General features: G+C 34.3%; 1 protein-coding gene across 3 annotated transcripts; it reads left to right on the top strand.

The window, feature by feature from the left end:
• On the top strand, positions 1 to 25,521 carry Slc6a14 (solute carrier family 6 (amino acid transporter), member 14). Of its 3 annotated transcripts, XM_005410472.2 has the most exons (14): positions 3 to 176; positions 1,130 to 1,436; positions 2,716 to 2,847; positions 4,541 to 4,705; positions 5,500 to 5,638; positions 9,142 to 9,274; positions 11,241 to 11,381; positions 15,206 to 15,434; positions 17,797 to 17,922; positions 19,262 to 19,380; positions 19,821 to 19,920; positions 20,309 to 20,418; positions 23,666 to 23,833; positions 24,998 to 25,521. In XM_005410472.2, exons 1-14 carry the CDS (start codon positions 129 to 131, stop codon positions 25,154 to 25,156), a joined length of 2,076 nt encoding a protein of 691 aa, XP_005410529.1. In that variant the 5' UTR covers positions 3 to 128; the 3' UTR covers positions 25,157 to 25,521. The 3 variants fall into 3 exon arrangements, with proteins under 3 accessions (XP_013363163.1, XP_005410530.1, XP_005410529.1); XM_005410473.2 differs by lacking the exon at positions 4,541 to 4,705 and having other exon boundaries at positions 2 to 176; XM_013507709.1 differs by lacking the exons at positions 19,262 to 19,380; positions 19,821 to 19,920 and having other exon boundaries at positions 1 to 176.
• The last annotated feature ends 1,704 nt before the right edge of the window (positions 25,522 to 27,225 follow it).

Raw genomic sequence — 27,225 nt, 5'->3', positions numbered from 1 at the left:
GTCCCACCCCTGGGCAAGGTGGCTTACTCTGGTCGGTTACAACGGAGGAGTGTGCACCTGCCACCCGTCAAGCTCAGCCAGACTGTAAGAAGAGGCAAGGTGGAGCAAGCAGAGAGAGTCAGTGAACCATGGACAAATTGAAGTGCCCGAGTTTCTTCAGGTGCAAGGAAAAGGAGGTAGGGGTCTAGGAGCTGCTGGAGGTGTGGAGGGCACAAGAAGAGAATGCTGAACAGGGAGGGTTAATCTCTCTTTTTCCCTTGCTGTGGCTGCTCCCCGTTCTCCAAATTTCTGCTTAACTATTTTCAAGTGTGCCTAAAATGACTCTGTAGAGTAGAGGAAAGAGAGAAGAGCTCTTATTTTAGGAGCCAGGTAACAGGACTACCTCAGCTTTGCCTTGTGAGTGCCCAAAAAACCCTGTTCTCTGTACTTCTCTAGAGCTTGCCCGTGTGCTGCAGGGAAGCACAGAAGTGCACTGTCCTTACTTCACAAGAGGAAACTTTCATGCCCGGAGCAGCTGACAGGTTGGGAAGGAACCCCTCTCCTCTTACCTCCAGAAGTGGAGAGAGAGCTGCTCCACCTGATGGAACAGAAAAATTTGTCTCTGTATATGATGCTGTGGCTTTTAGAAAAGGACTTATTTTGCTCCAGCACAGGGAGGACAGTTAAAATTCCCTTTACTCCAAACATCCAAAAAGTCTCAGCACATAAGGAAAGGGCTGTGTAATTTTTTTACTCCAGTAGAAGGTACATTTTATCCTTCTTTTCAAAGATTGGTTACAATCTCAAGTGTGTTCATTTTTCCTACTCATCCTTAAAGCTTTTATATTTGAAAACTGATTTGTCCACTTTTGCTCGCCCTGCATGTTGGCACAACATCTGACCTTTTCATTAACATTCGGGTGGTCTCAGCTGAAGGGCCAGTAAATATATTTACCAATAGAATTTGTTTATTTCAAGAAAGTGTTATGTAAGTGTCCATAAGCAGAAACATCCCCAATTTCAGGTTTTTTTCCCCTCTCAGATACAGTGTTCAGGCTTTGTTCTTTCTCTTCTTCCATTTCTGTGAAATTTGTTTCTTTGGGGTTTGTTATAGTAGAAAGACAATATGTTGTTCCTTTTTTCTCCTCAGAAAGTGGAGCCTCTACAGGAAGAGCTGCCCGACAACCAACCAGCCAACAAACCAGCAGACCAACCCACCCACCAACCAGTCAACCAATCCACCCACCCACCAGCTGACCAACCCACCCACCAACCAGCCGACCAACACGCTGATCAACAAGCTGACCAACCTGCTGACCAAAATGATGAAAATGATGAGAATTCAGTGCGTGGTAACTGGTCACGAAAATCAGATTATCTTCTGTCTATGATTGGATATGCAGTGGGGCTGGGAAATGTCTGGCGGTTTCCATATCTGACTTACAGCAATGGTGGAGGTAACCTTTTGGCATTTTTCTTTTTCCTCTAGTAGTAATTGGGGTACCATATAGTCTCTGAGGGTATTTTGAGAGGGGGAAAAAAAAGTATACAATGGAAGAGGAGAAAAAAGCATGTTACATTTATTATTAGACTGTAAACTACTATCTCAGGTTAGGAATATGGCTTCAAAAAGTGCCCAGATATAAACTTCATAAAAGCTTTTTACTCCCGGGCTTCTGACTTGACATCCCATGAAATCTTCAACTAGGACTTTAAAAAATTATGCATATTTTTGTGGTATTCTATTCAGACTCAAGTGATGTTTTGTTTATTTAGTCTTTTTGAGGCAGGGTCTCGCTATGCAGTTCAGGCTGGCCTTGAGCTCACTATATAGCTCAGGTTGGTCTCGAACTCACAACGATCCTCCTGCCTCAGCCTCCCAAGTGCTGGGATTACAGGTGTGCGCCACCACGCCCAGCTTGCTTTGTTTAATTTATCGATGAATCCAAGGGAAAAACAGGGAAATATAGTTCTATTAAAAATTTGAAATAAATTGTTTGATTTAGTAGAATAGGCATTAGATTTTGGTAAATTTAAGTGTGGAAAAATAATTAAAAGGTAATTAATTGCATACTGTTGTCTTCAGACTAGTTGTTCCGATTACTAGATATATGCGTGCAAAATTGGTCAAGAGAAAAGAAAAAAAGCAATTTAAGCATTAACTGTTCCTTTCAATAAACCAGTAGAGATCAGCAACACAACTATCCCAGCTATCCTTGTGTATGCATATATATTTTTTCTTTAATTTTAAAGAGAAAACATCAAAAACAAAATAACAAAATTGCCAAGTGTTTCCATTTAAGCCTAGTGTTTGAACCCTTACTGGAAACTGATGAGTTTGTATGAAGCTCCCCTTTGATGAGGAACGTAAGGTTTAGGGTTTGGGTAAATTACTCCAGGTCACATGAATAGGAAATAGTGCCGCAGCATTTTAAACTAGGCCCTTTGAACTCCACAGGTTGTAAACATTCACATCCTATGTCTTAATTTTTTCAGCTATTGTTTTTAATATTTGCAACAATTTCACTAGATAATGCTATCACCCTCATTTCATGGATGAGAAATCTAGGGTTTAGAGAGTCAGCTACTGTCTCATGGAAAAATATTAAATTTGAGGACCAAACCTAGCACATTCTGACTCCAGCATAACAGGAGACTTTCAGAATATACTGGTTGTCAAGGTGCCATCAAAATTTAGAATGTAACAGTACTTTTGTCCTTTTTTGCCTTTTCTAGGTGCATTTCTAATACCATATACGATTATGCTGATTTTTGCTGGATTACCTCTGTTTTTTCTGGAATGTTCATTGGGTCAGTTTGTGAGTCAGGGGCCTGTGATGGTGTGGCGGAGTGTGCCGTTGTTGCAGGGTTGGTATTAAAATGTTATCATGTTTATTGCTTGATGTCTGAGTATAGCTGTCTTCACCACATAGTGAAGAAATGTTTAAAATGTAATGTATTTGACTGCATAGAAGCTGAGAACAGAATGGCTGTTACCAGAGGATGGGATAACTAGATAGAAGGGAAGGGTGCTGGGCAAAGGATATAAGGTTACAGCTAGATAGGAGAAATGATTTCACAAGACCTATAACCTACAAGTTTACAAACTCAAGAGTGAGAGTTTGTTAACCATAGTTATGGCAACATATCGTGCTCTTGAAAATACAGAGTAGGTATTTAGTGTTTCCAACAATTAAATGATAGCTATGTATGCTTGCTTCAGCAGCACATATACTAAAACTGGAGCAATAGCTGTGTGAGGCAATGAATTTTTTAATTAGATAAAGTTACCCATTCCGCTACGTATCTATACTTGAAAATTCATGGTGTACATGAAAAATACAAGATTATCTGTTGATTAAAAATAAAAATTCAAATAATATTCTGGTAGTTTAAAGCAAAGGAGCTTACTTATTGTTTCTCTGTATAGTTTGACACCATAGAATTTGAAAATCAGATGTTAGTTTTATTTGTTTAACCTGACTGAGAGTATGGCAAGGCTTAAGAAGGACACTAGAGATGTTTGTACGAGTGTCATTATGTATTGTCCTGATTTCATTTTTAAATTATTTTGACACATAGCTTGTTGTGCATTAAGTTCATCGGCTCTGACTTTCAACAGCTTTTATTTTATTGATACTCTGGCTTTTTAAGTACCTCATATACAGTCTTTGTCTTACTACCTTTACGCATATTATAAAAATCCTCTTTCAGAAAAGTTGAAAATCAAGTCACCATTCTTTCTTCTATGCTTCTAATAGACTAGGACACTGCTAAAGCTGAAAAATGCCTCTATTGTTATTAAACATCAAACTGCTATTTTCCAATGATTAAATACCATTTTGGAATGTGCTACCTGCTCAAAACTATTTGGAAGATTTTCAATATGACATAAAAATAAATTCCTAGTGAGGTGAATAGAATATTGTACTGCAAGATTGGAGAAGTTACCTAAAAGGCTAGTCTTAAGCTTAGAATTTATATTTAACATGCTAAACTTAATTTTGAAACTACTGAATTAAATTTTGGATGCTTAAATTCAGATTGTTACTGAATTGCTGAGTTTTATTTACCTATATTTGCAGAAATACTCTACTGTGTCTTTTCAAGACATTAATGCAAAGGCTTCATTTTCTCCATGTCAAAATGTAGGTTTAGCGATGCACATGGAAGCATTGGTCACTGTTCCAGTAGATCCAAGTTTGACTTTAAAAATTGCCCAATGTCCCCACTGTGACAAGAATTCACAGACTTAATACAAAACAGTAACAGATACATGTTTTTCGTGAAGCTCATTGCTTAAAGCAGGTCTTTTTCCTTAGCCTTATTATCTTTTTTAAAGAACTGAAGAATTTTCTTAGGAAACCAATTGTCAAAATAGTTTTTAAAATTGGAAGAAAGCTACTTGGAGAGTATGCTTTTCCTCCTCAAAAAAGAAGAAAACAGTTTTTTGAAACCTTTTTAAAAATTTAAATAGACACTGTGGAAATTGAGATGGAATTGTATAATGATTAGCAAAACAAATTTCATTTGAGTATATTTTTGTTGTTCTCTTTACCAGGCATTGGAATCACAATGGTTCTAATATCGGTCTTTGTCTCAATATATTATAATGTCATAATTGCATACAGCATTTACTATCTGTTTGCTTCATTACAATCTTCACTGCCCTGGAAATTCTGCTCGCCCCCTTGGGCAGATGAAAACTGCAGCTCAACACCCATAGGTAAATTTCATTGGCTAATTTTTAAGGTATTATGAACTCTACATCATTTCTTCTAAATACACTTAAAGGATTTAAATCATTTTCTAAGTAATTTTGGTGCAATTTTAAAGGGTTCATAGGTCATTAACTAAAGCAGAATACAGCATATATAATCTGAATCTTTGAGGGGAACCAAGAATGCTAAACCACAGTGAGGAGAGCATCTTTCAGGCATAAGTCTTGACCAGGAAAGAAATAAGACAAAGAGAAAGTGATAAAGACAGAGAAGTACTATCCATAATCACAGAAGTGTGTGCTTCAGGAAACAGTGAATGCTGCCCATGTCAATATACTAACAATCTTTGGGATCATGTAGCATCACGATTGCAGGCTGTTACCAGGTTACACATCAGAAGATAAAGTTATAAAAATTTAATGCTTTTGAGAAATTTTAAAGCATCAATTTGTCTATGTAGATTAGATAGTTCTTTAGAGCACCAAACCTACAGAAAGTTCTTTAAAGCATCAAACATCGACCAAAAAAGTTGTTATATACCTGTTATTGTAAATACCAATATATTTAAAAGGGGTGAATAGCATTATACTCATTCTTAGCTTAATAGTAGAGAATATTTAAGATATTGAGTGAAAGTAGTTTACTGTATTTGTGAATTATTTTTACTCTACTTTCACAAAGTAACAATTTAAACAGTAGTTTAAATAAACATTTTACCACTGAAACTTTTTCCCCAGGAAGTACCCCTTTAGAACTAAATACAAAGCTGTTTCTGTATTTCTTCTTTTATCATCTTCAGTCACCCACTGTGATGTAATAATGGGGACAGGAGAGATTACCCAAGTGAATAGGAGCTACATATATGCCAACAATTTAACGTGTATTAATGGCACTCACATTTACCAGCCAGGACAACTTCCGAGCGAACAATATTGGAAGTAAGTGATTCACTTCTGAAATAGATGTTATTGAAATGCTTTTCATAATAAGTGACAACGATATTTTGGCCATTGTCCATCTTAACTCACATAAGTTGAAAAAATAGAAATCATAGGGAATTATATTTCTTTTGATTCAAATATTTATATATGCTAGGTGAGCAGTAATTATTTGCAAGACTAGGACCTTGTTTTTTTTTTAATTTTATTTTAACGAGTAAAAGAAGGATAACATAATAATGGGGGGCTTACCAAATTACAGAAAAAGTGGTAGGAAATTATCAATGGTTATTGTTTTACATATTGTTATCTACAAGATAGTTTCTTGGGAAAACAAATAGACAAATAATAGTGAGTTACAGACAAAAGAGGTAGGAGATTATCAATAGTTGTTGCACTGTACTTAGGTATCTTCAAAGTGGCTTCTAAAGAAAATAGAGCTATACATGAGTGACCTATTGAATAATCATTAACTATTCTCAATGGTTGTTGTAGGAAACAAATAATAATAAACATACATCCATTTATGAAATGCTATAGGAACAATACAAACTTTACAGAGTTATGGATAGATTAGTAGGAAAATATCAATGGCTGCATACATGGTGGTATCTTCAAAGTGGTTTTCTCAAGAAGACAGAGATATGCAAGAAGGATCTAACAAGTAGTTACAGCCTAAGGGTTGTCAAAAATAGCGTATTACCTCCTCACCAGTGACTCCTTTCACTGAGGTGTGATGGCTGGAAGGAAGGCCAGGATTGAAAAGAAGGACCGAGAGACTTGAACCTGTGACTAGCAACAGGCTGTTTTCTTGTTCTTCCATAGTCATGATTACCTGGGGCTTCTCCATGGAGATGACGGTCTGGTCAGAGGGAGGAGGCAGAGTATGCCCTGGGTCCCCTCATTTCTGTTGGACTAAGTGATAGGATGGGTCTGAGCTCTGGGGCCTCCACTTCAGAGGGCAGATCGATAGCCAGTGGTCATCTTTGCATTAAGAGCATGGCCCAGGGAGCCTCTTAGGGCAGTTCCTCTTGAGGTGACCTGGCTTTTAATAGTGGTAGCAGATGAATGCAGTCATCAAATTCTTCTTGGGGCCCCAGGAATCAGATTTGGGGTCTGTTTCTCTTAGTGCTGCAGCAAAAGCAGCTGCTTTTTCTCAGTCTCTTTGCTTTCTCTCCTTGGCTTCCTCCTCATCACAGCTATAGAATACTGAGGAGGCAATTCTTACTAACATCTCAAGTCAGCCATCTGGGGCAAAAACCATTCTTTGTAGCTTTTTCTCTCCAGCCTCCCATCTCATTGGGACCCCACAACCAGTTAGTGTCCTCCCTCCAACTGTCAGCACAGGAAGCAAGAATCTTGCTGCAGACCTCTGCGGAGCTCCACGCACTCCTCCACCACAGCCTGTACTGTCAGGGGAAGAATGGCTTCCAGGGGATCTCCCCAGGTATTGGGCAAGGTCCTCCTGGTTTACAGCTTCCAAATGGCTCTCATGACCCCAGTCCACTAGACCTCTGACTCTTTGGGCTTAGTGTGTACTCTCATGTTCTCCGAGTCCTTGTTCAGCAGCTGCTCCTCTGCTGACTCTGGACCTTTCTGGTTCTCAACGGCAAGGGCAAGAGTGACTTGTTCTGTGGCATATATTCCCAGGGGTTTCTACATGTTGGAATGATTCCCCCACGTCCACGGGCGGGCCTCTGCAGCCAGTGCGTGGTGGGCTAATTGTGTCATTGCTTCTCTGTGCCATGATAGCTCTGAATTGTGTGGCAGCGGCCGGCCTAAGGGCCGGCGCTCCCTGTTGTACGGCTTCCCGGGCTCCGGGGGCCCTCCTCCCAGGTGCTTGCAAGGCTGGGGCCGGTGCTCCCCACCGCGTGGCTTCCCGGGTGCCAGGGGCCCTCCTTCCGGGCCTAGGACCTTGTTAATAATGTGTTTTTTTATAAATTGGTTGTCCAGTGACCACAATACCGTAATGATTTATTTAAGACTTCCTATGCTATGAGTTTTTTTTATAAGAAAACATTTCAACTAAAGGAGAAAATTTTATTGATAAACAGTTGGATAATGAGAAACATTAGGGGGAGCAAAACTGTGCAGGCAGTATTTCTTCAATAGCTACTTTGCATACTATTGCCATTGTATGATAAGAATAGGTATATAGGGTTATATTTACATTTTACTAATTTTAAATCATCCTTTTTTATGCCCACTCATTACCTTTACCTAGTAGCTTTGAGTCTAATATTAACCGAACTCTCCTTCATCCACATGTGACTGCCCTCTGTAACTTCTGAAACATTTATTTAACTAACACACTGAAACAAAAAAATATGTGTATTAATGTGTATTTTGTATAATGTTTATATCAGGTTAAATATACTTATGTCCTTAAACATTTGCCATTTCTTTTTTGTGAAAAATTTCCAAAAATGCTTTCTGGTAGCTTTTGAAATGTACAGTACATAGTTATCATCATCATCTTTCTGTACAATAGTATACTAGAACTTATTGATCCAATCTGTTACTTAGCGCCTACTGATCAACCTTTCCCCATTCCCATTCCCCATTTCCCCCACTTCTGGTAATCATTGTTCTATTTTAAACTCACATGAGATCATCTTTTTTAGATTCCATATATGTGTGAGATCATGTGGTACTTTATTATTCTGTGCCTGGTTTATTTCATTTCAAATAACACTCTCTAGTTCCATCCATATCACAAATGATAGCATTTCATTCTTTGCATGATAGAAAATATTCCATTATGTGTGATACTTTCTTTATACATTCATCAGTTCATGGACACTTCGATTGTTGTTTTTTCCATTTCTTTTATATTATAAATAGTGCTGCAAAGAACTTGGTAGTGCAGATGTCTTTTTGATGCACATATTTCATTTTTTTGGATATATACCCAATAGTAGGATTGCTAGGTTATATGGTAGATCTACATTTTAATTTTGTGAGGAACCTCTATACTGTATTCTATAATGTGAACTGAAAAAATTTTTAAGATTGAAATGCTCCAAAACATAAAGGTAAGAACTAAGATTACAGATCCATGTACACTGCTAATGAAAATCATGGAGTCTTATAGAAAGACTGAAAAAGATGGAAATAATGGGGCCATTTGAGTTTACTAATATTTGTAAGTAGGGAATAAATAATATAATTTTAAGTATTTTATTCATTATTTTAACTTGAGAAAAATACTGTACTGAGTCAAATGAAGTCATCTGCCATAAGGTTAATTTCTTTAAATAAAGGAGCTTGACATATTAGGGGGTTATTAGAAATTTTGAAATTTCAATTTGCTGTGGTTATCCCTGAGGTTCAGAGCTTGGCTTTTTGTCCTTTTATACAGTAGCATATATTAGTAAAAGGCTCACAGAACATTGATATTAATATACAGTACTCATAGAGCTTCCTCTTGGATGAAACATATTTCATAATTCATCTTTTTAGACAAGCAATTCTGTGTTCATAAAAGAGTTTCTGTATTTTAGCAAAGTGGCGCTTCAGCGATCAAGTGGAATAGACGAGACTGGACACATTGTATGGTATTTAGCACTGTGCCTCTTGCTGGCCTGGATCATTGTAGGAGCTTCTGTAATGAAAGGAATAAAGACTTCTGGAAAGGTAATTAGTAACACACATTAGGTAGGGATGTAACTGCCTTTTGACTTCATTGTTAAATGTCAAGCATTGTCAAATGCATGGTTTATCTATAATGGTAATATTTAAAGATACTGAAAGCTTTCTAAGGAGGCATCTTAGTTTTAAGTAAATAGGACTACAGCTACTGTTAGAAACAGAACAAACAAAAATTAATACTGGATTTAAGCATTACCCAAAACTCAGACCTCAATACTTGATTCAGCATTCTGAGATTTCTGAGTATGTTTTAAAATTTTCTGATCCACTACTGGAAAGTCTACATTACTGTTATATAAAATAATAGTACCAGGATTCCCTTTGCTGGAGAGAGTAAAAATAGTATGCAATTAGTCTCTTACATAAAAGTTTTCCAAAATTGACTCAGAACCTGTTCTCTCAGTGAACCTGCTCTTCTGAAAAATATTCCATTTTATCTATTAATTGCTTTAGTTTTAAACTTTCTGAGAACACAATGACAAATTTAATTAATTTTTTATTATTTTTTTCATACTGGGAATTGAACTCAGGACTTTGCACTTGCCAGGCAGGCACTTGTGCCAGTGAGCTGTATCCCACAGTGGCAAATTCAGAAAACATGTAATTTTCTCTGTGAGAAGTTTCACAGTACCAAGAAGAGTGAATGTTTATGCGTCTTTTTTTTGTTTGTTGATTTTAAGAGAGGGTCTCACTATGTAGTTCAGGCCAGGCTTGAACTCACTATGCAGCCCAGGCTGACCTCAGACTTTCAGTAATGCTCCTGCCTCAGCCTCCCAAAGGATAGGATTACTGGAGTGTGTGTGTGTTTGTGTGTGTGTGTGTGTGTGTGTGTGTGTGTGTTTAACTACTAGTGTAAATTTATCTGAAAGGTGAAGGACATAGATCCTGTGACTATTGAGTTTGTATTTCTATGACAACACCTAGCACATTCAGTTAATGTTAAGTTGTAATGAAACATGCTGTTATATCACCAAAATAATGTGAGCACCACAAACCCAGTGGAAATTTCCTAACAGTTGCACATTTCTGAGAGCTTTGGATCCTTTTTGATGTTAATATTGGGAGAGTCCACTAAAGGCCATTTATCTAGGCAATTATTTTTTATTGGTCTCTGGGTGACTTGCTTAAATCATCTCCCTGGGGATATTATCAAACACAGGACAGCTATGAATCAAAATCCATCCGCATTAATGAAAAGCCAGCCTCAAAGGCAATCTGTTCATCTGGAACCCTGTGTTTTCAGAAGCAGCACACTAGAGTGTGTGCTGTCAAACTGTCATAATGGGAGCTTAAATAACAAGTGTTCATATGCACTTTAATAAAGCTTTCATGGGATTTGGATATCTAGTAGGAGATATTTTCCTTTTCTTTGGAGACTTAATATATGCTAAGCATTGCAGGTTTTAAAATAATTTTCCTTCATGCCTTGATACAATAATATGCCAAAAGATGTTCCATTCAGTTCAATCAGACATTTATAAGGCTATTTTTTTTTCTTTTGTCTTTTTGGGACAGCATCTCATTATGTAGTTCAGGCTGGCCTTGAACTTTACTTTGTAGCCCAGGCTGGCAGCAAACTCACACTGATCCTCCCGCCTTGACCTCCCAACCACTGGGATTGCAGACATGTGCCACCACACCCGGCTATAAGGCTATATTTAAGAAAACATTTAATCTAGATCCAAAGTTATCACGGCGGATGTATTGTTTATTTACAACATGAACCTAGGAAATATTACTTCATGCATCAAAGTGATTTTGGAAATGGATCATTTGAGAGTAGTGAGAACAGAAATTGGAAATTATACCAACTTTGGTATTGATATATTCAGACTTACTAATAACATAAAATCTCAGTAGTTTGACTGTATAAACTGGCTAAAAATTTACTTGTCTACAATTATATACCACGATTTAAAATAACACTAATTTTTGATGTTTTTCTTGGCAGGTGGTATATTTTACAGCCCTTTTTCCTTATGTCGTTTTAACCATTCTTTTAATACGAGGTATAACTCTAGAAGGAGCCTCAAAAGGACTTGCATACTACATCGGAGCAGAATCTGACTTCAGTAAGCTTTTGGAAGCAGAGGTAGGACTTTACTTTGGTTTAAAATTATCTGAGGAGGTAAACCTTGAAATCAAATACTGCAACTCTTTGTTTTCCTCTGCGTATGATGATATAGTAGCTTGCAAAAAGAATATGCAGTTAAATTCATTAGAGTTTCTGTCCACTAGGATGTCTAATTACATATATAACCTGACACTGATGCTCTCATACTGGACATAAGATAATTTTTTCACAAAAAGATGTCAAAAGTCATTTTATTCATACCACTGGTTCTTTTTGATCAACAGAATGTAGATTTTATTATTTTGAAAAAGAATACTGCATAAATATCTTCCCAGTTTTGGTTAGGACTATGTGATTCATTGAATAAACTCATAGTAGCAGTAAAAATTATTGTTCAAAGTTTAATAATCTAATATATTTTTAATTGTCTTCAAAAGTCAATGTACCAAAAGTCAGTACAAAAAAATTGAAATGGATTAAATATTCCATAAAGAAAACTGTTAATTATCCTAGAAACATAAACAACTGCCATAGATATTAATTGGGTAGCTCTCTTGTAAATGCAGTCTATTTCCAGATGATACCTGTGTGTCATGGGGACATAAAATCTTCTAAAATTGTAGCTGCAGTGTGGATTAACAATAGGTGTATTCTAGATACTATGCTTGTATTGATACAGCCTAAGTATATTTAACATTTACAGTACTCATTTAAATCACATTCTTGGCACATATAAATCATCGAGTCAGTTAAAAACTTACAGTCTTACGTTAAAGCCAAGAAAAACTATAGTAATGTTTTCTCCCATACTAGTAATGGTGACCAAAATGGATATGAATTTTAATTTGTTATGGTGTTCTCTGCAGAAACAATAATAATCTCCAGCCTTTGATATTTTCATTTCTAAATACAATGAGATATGTGGTTATTTGTTGTAGAAGTTTTTGAGTGTTAAATGACAAGTTTGTCAGCTTTGCTCACAGGAATTTGTTATTAACATTTTTTTGAAAACTGAAATGTGTATTTCTGGTCTTTGGTTCCTCTAATTGTGCTCAAAAACTTTTACTCAATGATTATTCATAACTCTAAATTGTTTAGAACCATAACATGTTGTTATTGTTTTGGAGATTAATGTGTCTGATGTGTCCCTTGCCATCTTAATGCATTTCTTTATCTTGAGCTTCACTTATATTGTTAGTCTTTTCCCAACTCAAACATTATTTTAGTGGTGAGTAAGTAACAGATAACTGGAATTTGAGATTCTGTCACATTGTTGAATAAGATAAAGTAAGTTAATGCACTTTGGAAATGGTCAATTCATATAAACATGACCTAATACGTAATTACTTTAAATACTGTTATTATACTATCGTATTATAGTTGCAACAGTTCCTCTAAGAACTAGGCCACCATTTTCTTTAAAAGTGATTATTCTCAACACAGTTGAAAAGCCCATTAGTTCCCTTCCCTTTTGCAAAAGATCTATAGAAGGGTCGGGGGAGGAGAAAGGCATGAAAAAAGAATGAAATGTGTTATGTGCATGTACCAACCTTCCACAAGGAATATAATCATTTTGTACTGCAAACATGTACCAATAAAATAAGAACTAAAGGAAAAGAAAAGCCCTTTGACAACCTAACAGAATCTCAAATTCAAATTTATCCGTTACTTACAAGCCTCAGACACCTGGGCTTTATATTTACAGAAAACTGTCTGAGAAATGCATATGACCATTTTATATAGCTTTATGTTTCAGTTTCTCTATTATTTAAAAATATCAGAGCTGCATACAATTGAACAATTAAAATTTCATCCAGATGAAATGTAAAATTTAATCCTCTCAACCCTTCATGGTCCAGCACAACACTACTCCACTCTTCTGTTGGGTTTTCTGGTAATTAGAGTTCTTTTTCTTACATCTTTTTTACTCCTGATGATCTATATTTTAAGTATGAAATCAAGAGTGTATATTTTTCCTTCACTTTGACTATCTGAATTGTACTGAGATCTTCAGGAAGGTAAAGAACCATGCAAATTTATAGTGAGACTTCCGAGGTTATTTCACTAACACTTTCATTTTATGGTGAAATTGATGAAACTGAGACTCAGAAAGATTCAAAGATTAGACACGTGTACACAGCCAACTAGTGCAACTCGATTTAAAATTCCCTAATACTTAATCTAATAATCTTATGTATAGTTACAAAATTGATAGGTAAGGAGGTTAAAATTTTGTTTGGAACTTTGATCAGTGCTCTTTGGCAAACTATGTACTCATCATATTATGCAGTAGCATTTGTATGCAATCCACAACTGCCATGCATAACTCTAGCTCCTATTGAGTCACAGTTTAAGATGAATTGAAGTTTTAACAACGTAAGCAATTTTTTTCTCTTAGAAGAAGATATAGAATAATGTCTTCATAACCTTTGGCTAAATATTTTCTAAGTAACAAAGATCAAGTACCACATACATAAGTAAAGAAGTGAAACTTCAGCTACATTATACAAAGTCTTTGATTCACTAAAGGACACTGTCTTGGTTATTTTTCTCTCGTTACTGAGACAAAATACCCAACGCCTAAAATTAAGGGAGGAAACGTTTATTTAGCTTACAGTTTGTGGAGGTCTAAGTCCATACTGGGCTGGCTCCAAGGCAGAGTGGCACATATTAGAGGGCGAACACTCATGGCAGCAGAAAACAGCAAAGGCAACAAGAGCAAAATGGAGGAGGGGTGTCAGGCAGCCTCTTTCCCTCCCTTACACTGTATGCAAACTACCGACCCCAGGGCAGGTGTAACACTCACATCTGTAATTCCAACAATGAACCATAAATGAATCATAAATCTAGAAGCCCGCCCCATGACTGCATGAGGCTTTAGGGGACATCCAGATACAAACCATAACAGACACAATGCAAAGAAGTGAAAAACAAACACAAATTGGAGGAAAATATTAACAGATGTAACAGACAAATGATGAGAATCTAAATACACAAGGGATTCTTGAAGTCAAGGCAAATAACTTAAAAAATTGCAAAATATATGAACAGGAACTCAGGGAAAAAGTCCTATAGAAAATGACAGTACTCAAATCTCATTTCACAGCCACTAGAGTGAGTCAAATTAAAATTCTAAGTGTTGATGAAGTTATAGATAAATGGGACATCTCATAACCATCTAGTGGGATTACAAAGTGGTACAACCAGTTTGGAGAATAATTCAGAAAGATTTGGCAAAGGATAGGATGCTTATACTCTTTAATATCACACTTGCCCACCTAGATGATAAAGAGACATGAACAAGAATGTTGGCAGATACATAACAAAATATTAAGCAGCCTAATGCCCATTACCAGGGGAAAGAATAAACTGTAGTGTATACAGTGTGACAATATAAAACTTAAAAAATGATTCAAACTACACATTTCAGTTTAACCACATGAATTTGCTTATATTCTTCATTTTTGAATTAAATTGAAAATTCATGTGCCTTAACTGGATAATGAATAAATCTCATAATAATGAATGAAAAAGCATGTTATATAAATTCACATGCAATAACTTTTCTATAAATTCAAAAATAGCCAAACTAAATATAAAAAAGAATAAGAAAGTGATAAACACCAAAATTGGAATTGCAGTTACCACTGGAGGGTAGAAGGGTGATATAATCAGGATGAGGTACAAGGAGGCTTTAAAACACTGGTTTATTTCTTAAGCTGGGTAGTGGACACTTAGGTGTTCATTGTTTTATAGTATATATTCCTACTTATATGGGAATATTTTATAAACACAAAAAAATTCAGAGTATATTGTTTTAAAATCTTAATTTTCTCTTGCAGGTTTGGAAAGATGCTGCCACTCAAATATTTTACTCGCTTTCAGTCGCATGGGGTGGCTTAGTCGCATTGTCATCCTACAATAAGTTTAATAACAACTGCTTTTCTGATGCGATTGTAGTTTGTGTAGCAAACTGTCTCACTAGCGTCTTTGCTGGATTTGCTATTTTTTCTATATTAGGACATATGGCGCACATAACAGGGCAGGAGGTCTCACAGGTTGTAAAATCAGGTATAAAGCATTATATTTTGTCAACTTTAATTAATTCATTGTAGCTCACTTATGACATTCTTACATAGTTTATAGCAATTTATACTCATGATTTAAGATATGGCATTTTCATTCTCATTTCATCTTACATAATTTGTTTTAATAATATAATTATTCTTAGATGATCATGGCAAGCAACAGTATATTGGGGAATAATTGGTTAACAAGCCAAATACTATTCTTGATTTTGTTTAATTTTTAATATGTGCGTCTTACTGCATAAGTTCTGGCATTATGCTAAACACATCATGCATTATAGGAGAGATATTGCATACAGCATACAAATTCCCTTATGTACAATTCCAACATTAGATGTGAATTTTATTCATTTAATGTTTATTTATTAATTTATTCTTATTGGCATATGTTTGCAATCTTGTATAAGAAACCCAAAATAGGGGCTGGGGATTTAGCTCAGCGGCACAGCGCCTGCCTGGCAAGCACAAGGTCGTAAGTTCGATTCCCGGTCCTGGAAAAAAAAAAAGAAACCCAAAATATGGATCTGGAATTTTAAACACATCAAAATCATATAGAGATTCTAGTGACTTTGACTGTGTCCAGCTTTGAAAGAATCTGATTAATGAGCTTCCTAACTTTAATATTGTGTCTTAAAGAAGGACAAACGACTCATTTGTAGAAAAATGGATGCATTTCAAAACCGTAATGTTAAGTGAAATAAATCAGACACACAAGTTTAAGAATCACATGATTTCCTTTCTATGAGAAACTCAAAATGTAAATAAAGAGCAAAATAAAAGATAGATACTAGGAAATAGGGAGATAGATATTTTCCTAGAGGGAAGGCGACCATGAGATGGAGAGATAGAGTAAGCACGAGAAAGGAAGGGTACAAAACAAGAATTAAGAGCGTATGTACATGTAGCAACTTCCCACAATGGATACAGTTGTTATATACAACAGACATGTGCTGCTAAAAATAGAAATGGAACCAAAAAAGGAAAGGAAAAGGATATTAAAGATGTTTAATAATCTGGCTAAAGATTCTCAGAAAAAGAATCATAAGATTTTTTAAGTAGGAATTCCTTATTCAAATTTTATCATAGATAGTATCATTTGATGGAAATAGTGATGACTACTAACAGCATTTCAAGATCAGGAGAAACCTTAGAGCTATTCTAATTTCCAATTCCTCATGGAAGATTGATGCACAGAAATATTACTTATGTCTTTCATAAGAGCAAATACTTAGTAAGTGATAGAGTTTAGACTAGAAGCTTAGTTTTATAAATCTTAGGTAAAATTAAAATACTTAAAACTGAAGAACATATAAGAGCTAGAACAAAATAAAGATCTCTAATAGTTATAGCAAATAGAAAAGAAGATTAAATTTATAGTCTTCTTGTGTACAAGTTTTGCAGGCATCCATAAACTGTTACAATGACATTACTCAGTCATTCTGAGTAACATTTAAAAAGAAGAATGAAGACTAAAAATTTAGTTAGATATGCATATCTTTCCAGATAGTGCAATTATTTTAGAACTTCTAACCTAAGATCAAGTGACCTAATTTAGGTTTTTAGTGTTTAAGATAGTGGCTGTTTTTCACCAATCTCAAGAAAACAAAATTTGTCAAACATACCATTAAAATAGTTACATTTCTTATTTGAGAAATGTTCCACATATAAAATTTATCTCACTAGCTTAATTCTTGTCATATGTTTACACTATCATATCATAAAACAACCAAGTTAAATATTTTAAAAAGCAAAAGAGAGATAGTTGGTAAAGATTGCATGTCACAGATTACACTGCAAGGAAGATGAGATTTTTATACTCTTTTAGTTTTCTTTTTTTTTGTTTGTTTTTCTTCTGGTACAAGGAATCAAACTTAGGACCTTGTGCTTGCCAGGCAGGCACTGTGCAGCTGAGCTAAATCCCCAGTCCCTATTTTAATTTTCAAAAGGATAAACTTGAATCATTTGTGGGAAAATGGATGCATCTTGAGATGATAATAATAAGTGAATAAATCAGAAACACAAGCTTAAATATTGCATGGACGCTCTTATAGGAGAAACCCAAAATATATAAGTAAATGAAATACAAAAACAAAAGATAGATGATAGGAAACAGAGGTAGACCTTTTGCAAAAGGGAAGGGGACCAAGAGATGGGAGTAGGATAGAGTGGAGGGGGAGGGGATGAAAAAAGAATGACTCTGTGCTATGTACATGTATAACTCCCCAAGATGAATGTAATCACTATGCACTGGAAAGATGTGCTGATAAGAATTTTAAAAATACAATTATGAAGGTAAAAATGTGAATTTTCTTGGCAACTAACCTAAAATACTGTATTGTTTTTAGGCTTTGATTTAGCATTCATTGCCTATCCAGAAGCTCTAGCCAAAATTCCAGGAGCTCAATTTTGGTCCGTATTATTTTTCATCATGCTTTTAACTTTGGGTCTTGATTCCCAGTTTGCCACCATCGGTAAGTAATATGTACTTTCAGTGTTAACAAAACCCTCAGATTTTATTCATGTTTCCTTGAACACCTTTTTCCTACTTCTATTACTTCCTATAGCTGTTACACTCAGTATGATCTTTCTGAATTAATTTTTAATTTAAAAAAGAAATATTTTTACATTTGTTTCAGATATATTTAGAAAATAAATTGTTGTAGGTGAATTTGATGTATCTTAAGTCTCTTACATTTCTTTCACTCATGTAATTCACATTTTTTCCTAGCGTCAGCCATCATCATGGATTGTGTTTTATTTGGTCCATGTTTGTAGACATTGTTTATATACCCATGAATAATATAAAATTGAAATATTTTGTATTTAAGTGAATATGAAATGTGAAGTTACATAGCACACATATTACTTTGACAGTTATTTTATATGCATTATGGATCCATGTAGACACATAAACATGTAAATCAGTTTCATCAACAGTCTGGTGCCGGATTGATGGTTGTTTGCATTCCTTTTTTGTTAATTACACACATTGCTGCAATGACTGTTATTTCTGACTCTACTTACACTTAGGCGTTTTCCCTAAGATACAAAACTAGAAAACTCTGAAACAATTTCTATCATATTATTTTTTCACATAAAAAATATTGTCATAGTTTATTCTGTTGACATGATGAAGTCCACTTTCTTCTGGTTGACTTTCAAAGCCCTTGGAAAATCTCTAACATATCACTTAATCACTTATAAGTCTTTCTGCTCTGAGACAGTTCCCTACTTAGTGGTTACATTTATTTCTTAAACATAGAATGTTTTTTAATCTCTATGTTACTTATTTTCCTTTCGTTTATTTGGTTATTTTCTAAATGGCTCTGATTAAAATAGACACCTGATGTAAGTCCTGTAGGAATTCTTCCTTTCCTGTCAGTCTTTTTAAAGCTACTTCAGCTTCTGAGGCCTGGTTACATTATAGTCGCCATTAGTTAAAAAAAAACTTTATAAAGCAGACTTACGACAACAAATACAGTTGCTTTTGATTTTCAGTAAAATCAACAAGTGGTCACCATTAGGAGGAAGGACTCTATGGATTATTTTAAATCAGCATATTTTGGGCTGGGGATTTAGCTCAGCGGCAAAGCGCCTGCCTGGCAAGCGCAACGTCGTGAGTTCGGTTCCCGGTACCGGAGAAAAACCAAAAAAAAAAAGAAAGAAAAAAAAAATAAATCAGCATATTTTCTATATATATTTGTAGTAGAAGTTGAAATTATTTGTAACTTGAAAGAGAAGTTGAAAATTGAATTGTGTGATGAACGTTATTGAGGTGACATATAACATGCCACATTTTTTCCTCTGAAGAAACAATCACAACAACAATTTCCGACCTGTTCCCCTCGTTAATGAGGAAGTGGAGAGTGCCCACAACACTAGGATGTTGCCTGGCTCTTTTCTTGTGTGGTCTCACCTGCGTGACTGAGGTATATTGCAGCTTTTTCTTTTCATAGAGAAATACTAGTGAGAAAAATACTCTAGAATCTAAAAGAAAAAGGAGACAAAGGAATGTTTAGTGCCAAGTCTACAAACTACTTGGATCACTGTCACTTTGTTAATAAGTATATTTTGTAGAAGAAGATAACAGTTTCTTCAAATGTAATACTATTAGAGACTTTACACATTTAGGTATCTTGGAAGCTACTACAAAATATACAGACACAGCAAACCCTTTTGATGACTAACTTTTCTAAATGACTCTCTAGAATGTAAGATGTTTGATATTTAAAATACTCTTTTTCATATTTTAACAGCTGAAACTAGGGAGAATGTGTTAAATTCAAATTAATTGATCTTATTTGAACACTTCATCAAATATAAAGAGAATTAAAATATTTCTAGAAATAATAAATTTTTTTTTTGTTAGGCCGGAAATTACTGGGTGCTGCTTCTGGATCATTTCTGTGCTGGGTGGGGAATTTTGGTAGCGGCAATACTGGAAATAGGAGGAATCATCTGGATTTATGGTAAATAAAGATCAGAGAATGACTCACAAGTTTTATTAAAATTGCTTAGTTTTATTACTTTATGTTTATACAATTGTATTTCAGTAATTACACTATTATAATCTTTTTTTTTTTTTTTTTTTTTTTTTTTTTTTTTTTTGGTTTTTCTCCGGTACCGGGAACCGAACTCACGACCTTGCGCTTGCCAGGCAGGCGCTTTTGCCGCTGAGCTAAATCCCTAGCCCCTATAATCTTAAAATATATTTGCCAAAACATAATTTGAAGAAAATTATTTGTAGGTATATGCTTCATTATGGTTAACAGTGTATTTAGATATAGAAAGGTAATTTGGGTGACAATGATTATTTGAGGAAACTATGAGCATTACCACTATTATTGTTTTCTTTAGGAGGCAACAGATTCATTAGTGATATAGAAATGATGATTGGACAACAGTCGAGGGGATTCTGGTTATGGTGGAAATTTTGCTGGTTTGTCATTACACCTGTCCTGTTATCTGTAAGTTAATAATACATCACTAATTTAGAAACAATAATCTATTTGAGTAAATGTTCCTAAGATAAATTTGGTGAATAGTTGATATTGGGGGCAATAAGAAAAAGTAACATACAGGAATTATTTTAGGTTTTGCAATGTTTATCACTATTGCCAAAGTGCGTAAATTAAAATGCCTTTGCAATTTTATTTTTCAGGTAATGGGTTTAAACATTTAGAATATAAAGAGCCTCTTATAGACTCAAAAAGTAGCAAAGTTAAAATTTATCAGTAGGATGTATGAAAAGAAATAATCTGTTCATTCCTTAAAAGATATACTTAGTTGCCAATGATGTTCTTAATCTGTCTTCCATTTCCAGCAAGTACAAAGACACATAAAGCCTAAATGACACATTTAAGGAGTTCATTTTAAATAGTCTGATTGATAAGAGACAATATATTGTTTCTATTTATCAACGACATATTAAGTTTCTGAAATTATAATGAGAAACACAGGTGTCAATAGAGGCAGTGGTTTTACATTAATACATTCAACAATTGGCACTGTTTAGAATCTGAGGGAAAGCAAATGATGTTTTAATGGTGTAATAACATGAAGTATTCAAGTAACAGTTCAACAAAGGAAGGACTTTAGTCTCAAAACGAACACTTCATGGGATGGAATATTGTTATGGACTAGAATTAATGGTGGGGCTGGGGTGGTGGCAAAGTTTCATACATATGTTTTGTTCTCATTGCCTTCATGTTTCAAAGCTTTTCCTAGAAGAGACTATTAAGTAATTTGATCTAGGATTTGCTTTGCATCAGAAGCATTACATTTGATTGCTTTTACTAGGTGTTAGGTTTTATGTATGTTTTTAGAATTATGAGATCTATTTCAAGTAGTGAGTAGTTTGGGCCTGGATGTGATGAATTAAAATATTTATATTTTCCATATTCTCACTAAATGTCTTCAATAGTGCCACCAAATGTCAGTTTCTTCTTTTTAAAAATCTGTATAAGAAGCCCCTTGTCAACCTCCAGGATCCCACTAGACTTTTTTTTTGAGACCAGGTCTTACTATATAGTTCAGAATGGCCTTGAACTCGCTTAGGTAGCCCAGGTTGGCCTTGAACTCACAGTGATCCTCCTGCCTCAGCCTCATGAGTGCTGAGATTACAGGCATGCACCACCTTGTCTGGCCCCACTAGACTTCTTAATCTGCTAGTTTTCATTCAGTTCATAGGTCTGACAATAGGGTTTACTTTAAATACAAAAGCATTAAATATAATGATACACATTGTCATCTATCTTACATAAAATTGTACATATTAGACTGCACTGTCCCTCATTCATTTTCTTATAATTATGTACAATTGTGAAGTACATTTAAATTATATAGGTAAATTAATTTAATGGAGTTAATCCACTCACATCTAAAATTGTACTTGAATATCTGTTTATAAAGACTGTTAGAATCCATTGTTTTCTCTCTTTCCCTCTCTTGGGCTAAAACAAAGATGGCCAATTTTAGGGAAATTACTAGGGATTTTTTTTATTTTGTTTTATTTTGCTTTGCATATTTTAAAGTAGTTTTAATGCCTCAAAATGTCTGTTAGGTTTTTAAAAACATTTTTTATAACCTGGATTTAAAGTGCTTCCATTTTTAAGGTTCATATTTTGTTGTGTTACTTGCAAATTTTGCTTATTTCACAATAAGAGGCTGGAAGTGAAGCATGCTTTGGTAGAAATGCTCTGCTAGTGCATGTGGAAATCCATGCATGGTTTGTAGTAATGAAATAGGTGCTCTGCATAGTGAAAAGTAATAGAAAAACTCTAAGCAGGAAGACAAGTGTGTCCAGGAAGAAAGTACTTTTACATTCTTGGTATACTATATATTTATCTATGGCATACAATAAAAATATTTGATTATAAAGGAAAGATAATTTTCCCCAGATATATACCCAGTAGTGAGGTTCCTGGATCATAGGATAGTTCTATTTTTAATTTTTTGAAGAATTTTCCTACTGGTTTCCATAATGGTTGTACTAATTGACATTCTTACCAATAATTTGCAAGGGCTTAGTTTTTTGCCACATACTTGCCAGCAATCTTATTCCTGGGGATATCTCCAAAGGAAGGGAAATCATTATGTCAAAGATACATTTGCATTCCCCTATTCATCGCAGCACTATTCCCAATAACCAGGAAATGAAAACCACCAAATGTCCATTGATTGATGAGCAGATAAAGATAATATGTTACATACATAGAAAACAAATACTAGTTAGCCATAAAAAATGAAACCTTGTCCTTTGCAACAACATGAATGGAACAGGAGATCATTATGTTAAGTAAAATAAACCAGACACAGAAAGGGAAGTATGACATGGTCTCACTTACACATAGAATGTAAAAATTTGATCTCAAAAAAATTGAGAGCAGAATGGTGGGTTACCAGAAGTTGCAGAGGGTGAGGTGAGGAGGGACAGGGAGAGGTTGATTAAGGCATACTAAGTTACTGTTAGGTGGAAGCAAGAAGCTCTGGCGTGCTATGGTTATTACCAATAACAATAATGTACTGTACATTTCAAAAATGAGAAACAATTTTGAAAATTTCATCATAAAGAAATGATAAATGCTTGGAAAAATACATATGCAATCTTACTTAAACATTGCACAATGTTTGCATGTGTCAAAACAACACACAGTGCATTCACTAATATATACATTTGTGCTTTTATTTACAAATTATAAATAAAAACAAATTAAATAGAAAAAGAAAGTTGAAATCTCAGTAATTCTCAATAACAGGCTGGAGGAAGACAGGATGGAGTGGAAGGGGAAGTAAACAGCATCAAGATGTGATACGTGTATGTCCCAGTTCTCCAATACAAGTGTACATATTATGTACCATATACTGTGCTAATAATAAAAAGGGAAAAGAAAAAGAGTCTTAATAACGAAATATTTCATATTCATTTTACTTTCAGTCTGTTATATGGGCAAGTATTTTACTGAAATATACTGTACATTGAACCAAATATTCATCTCATAAATATATAGAATTATTAATTTTGGTAGAATTTATTCAAAGAAAAAACACACATGGTTCATTTCATTTTGTTAACTTCTGGCTTGTTATTTGATTATTTTAGTTTTTGTATTTTCATTTTAATTGTTTTGATAAATTACTTCTTAGCAATGGAATCAAACTGCTAATCATTTGTACAGTCTAATTGTTAGGTTTCTTCATATTTTACTTTCATAGATAATCTTAATCTGGTCATTGGTCAAATTTCGTAAGCCCGAGTATGCTGGAATTCCATTCCCTGCCTGGGCTAATGGCATTGGATGGATCATGATTGTCTTTTGTGTCAGTTGGATTCCAGTTATGGCTATCATAAAAATAGTTCTGGCCCGAGGAACTATCTATCAAGTAAGCAATTTAAATTTTTAAAGAGGGGCTGGGGATTTAGCTCAGTGGCAAAAGCTCCTGCTTGGCTAAGCGCAAGGTCACGAGTTTGGTTCCCAGTACCGGAGAAAAACCAAATAAATAAATAAATAAATTTTTAAAGAGTTTATGTAAAGTACTTTTGATAAAAATGAAAATAAATTTACTTACATGGCAATAATGTGAGATTATATGAGATCAAATTAATCAGTCTTTCCACTGACTACTTCTCTACTAGATATAATCATCTGTTACCAAAGCACAACCTTGTTTTCTATATGTATTTATGTGTCTCTTTGTATTATGCTATATGCTCCTTTTGCAGGGAGTCTCGTCTTGCTCATTGCTGTATCTTCAGGCTCTATTATAGTGCTTCGTGGGTAAATTATACCTCTGTATTTGTACTGAATTGTCCTTGAAAATGTCACAAAGCAATTGAGTCATTTGGTTTTTATATCTATACTCTCTACTTTTGATGCCTTATGTGATTATAAGTCCTAATGATGTGCTTAATACAAGTCCTAATAGTTTGTTTCGATTGGAATGAGCTAGATACATTATAATTCTTCTTCCATGGAGGCTTAGAGAGGTAGAGTCGATTATGACGTGTTACTAGAAAAAAACAAGATAAGCTCAGGAGATTTTTATTGAAATACATTCCCAACCCCATCAAAGAATGGATTTAAGTCAGTGGTTTGACCCACCCAAGAATGGATTTAAATGAAAGATTTAACAGTGGATTTCCCTTTCTCTGCTTCTAGAAGCACAACCCACTACACACTACTTTAAATTCTCACCTCACTCTCACCTTAAATATTTGAGAATACAGTGAAGGTACTATAGGGACACTGTTACTCTAACGGGTTCATATCACCTTCTTCTGAAATAATTCATATCCACAGTCATTGTGATATAATAGTACAATTCCACTGACAATTCATAACAATTTATTTGATTGCAATTCCTTCTTAGTAGACTACGCCTTAGTAGGAATTTAGAGTATCACTTTTTACTTTTCTGTGATTCTTAATTCAGTGTTCTTAACGAACAAACTTAAAATTTTAAAATGAGAGTATAATTCAATATTGGGCTGTTTATGGATTATAGCACTTAAATTATAAGAAAAATATTTTTCCTTTTGAATTTCAGCGCTTTGTAAGCTCCCTTAGGCCAGCTTCTAACTGGGGGCCATATCTTGAACGACATCGTCAGGGAAGGTATCAAGGAATGGTAGAGCTTACTGCACAGCCTGGCCCTGAAACAACTGTTGTGCCTGTTCGGAGAACGCTGACTGAAACAAAATTTTGAAAATATGTGGGTGCTGTATAGTGTGATTGTTTAGAATAGTGGAAAGTTTTATTTATTTGTATGTTGAATAGAAAAATGAACATTCTATGTTCACCATATGACAAATGTTTTTCCCACTTAAGCAGGAATGTAATATCAAATGTGAATTTATTAATGTTTAGCAATGTTACTATATATCTTTTAAGATTAGTTACTTGTCTAATATACACATAACTATTTCACAATGAAATTTTAAAATAAATATTACCACAATGTTTCTTCTGATACATTGAAAGCTTTGAGCTGATTACTTAGAAAATAGTTTTTTATTATGCAAATTTTAAAATATTATGATTCCTTTTTCTTTTTTTAATTTTAAAGATAAACAAACAAAAACACATTAGCAGACACACAGACATTTAAAAAATAACACAAAAATAATACAAGCAATACAGATTTTCAGACAAGGTGATAGGAAATTAACAATGGTTGTTGTATTACATATTGGTATCTTTAAATTGGTTACTCAGAAAAACAAATGTAGGCATGTAAGATTGATTGAACAATTAAACATTAACTGTTCCTTTCAATGAAGCAATAGAAATCAGTAGAACAACTATCTTAACATATTTTTCCCTTCTTTCTTTCTTTCTTTTTGATTCTTTTTTTTTAATGCACACTCTGCACACTCTTTCTCAAAGGAAAATGAATCAGTACATGTAAAAGTAAGTGTTCCAAACTCAAGATTTTAGTTCAGTGAAAATGTTATATGTATGGAACTAAGTGGACTGTGTGTATGAGTGACATAGTTTAGTACTCTTGACACCAATACATCTAAAAATTTCATGTATTGGTGACTCATAATCCTATGTGACTCATGGTCTTCATTTACAAACTTGATAGTTAAATACTTTCTTTACAAAGAATGAAATCAGAAAGGAAGTAAGGATCCTTTAACACTGGGTAGATCTAGAAAATGGGATGAAGAAGTTTTGAAGTTTTGAATACTTCTTTCTATTACTGACTTCCTTAGGTTATGTTGAAGAATGCTATTATGTGACTAATTTCTATTGTTTCACAAAATTGAGTACTTCATTATATTCTACAAATTTTAGTTTTAATTTTACACAGGATACTGATAAAATGTTAATGAGATAATGATTTTCATTTTATCAAGTATTTTGTGATGGTGATATATAGATAATAGATCAAAAATTATTTTGTCTCATGTAAGTTATTGCTTATGGGTGATTGCTGATTTACATAGTAATAGGAAGTAAACTTGCCAGACTTGTCAAAAATGAAGGTTGTATGACCTAGTTTCCTTACAAATGATATTGCAATGTATCATTAATATTTTTATACTTTATTATGTATCATTGACATTTGGTTCAAATATCACAACCTAGGATGATAAATATTGTGTAAATATATAAAGAACATTTCAACAATTAATAAGGTTCTTAACCTAGGCATCTAGGAATTACAACATTGAAATTATATGTATCATTTTCTATTTGTACATGTACATACATTTGTAGGGAGTCTATAGTTTAATGACAATGCCAAATGGATCTATAATTTAAAAGCATCTAAGAAGTGCATATATTACTGCTGGATTTTTGTTCTTGGCAAGTGAAAATAGAAGGAATGATTTTTCTTACATATTTTAAATTGTTTTCCTCTTCTTGATCAAACATTAAAGGAGTCAAGGCTCAGGCACTTTTAGAATTTATTTGAGGTTTACTTCTTTTTTTTTTCTTTTTGGTACCGGGAATTGAACTCAGGACCTTGTGCTTGCCAAGTAGATGTTTGTACCGCTGAACTATATCCCCAGCCCCTAGAATTTATTTGGAAGGGAGGAAGCATGAATGTGCATAAACAGACATATATATGTGCATAAGATAAACTCATGTTGGATAATTTGAAGGTTTTTTTTTTTAGGATATGTCAAATATTGTTAGCGAACTTCAAGAGATTAATTCCCTAGTTATACTGGACTTTAAAAATATTATTTGGAAGAGATGTTTGACTAGAAGTTAGAAATACATTTTTGTAATTTTTAACCTATATTGCAATTACATGCATTC

This window comes from Chinchilla lanigera, unplaced genomic scaffold, assembly GCF_000276665.1.
Source record: "Chinchilla lanigera isolate Chin_1 unplaced genomic scaffold, ChiLan1.0 scaffold00133, whole genome shotgun sequence".
Classification (NCBI taxonomy): Eukaryota; Metazoa; Chordata; class Mammalia; order Rodentia; family Chinchillidae; genus Chinchilla; species Chinchilla lanigera.
Note: the sequence above shows the minus strand (reverse complement) of the source record. Positions and strands in the feature narration are given on the sequence as shown.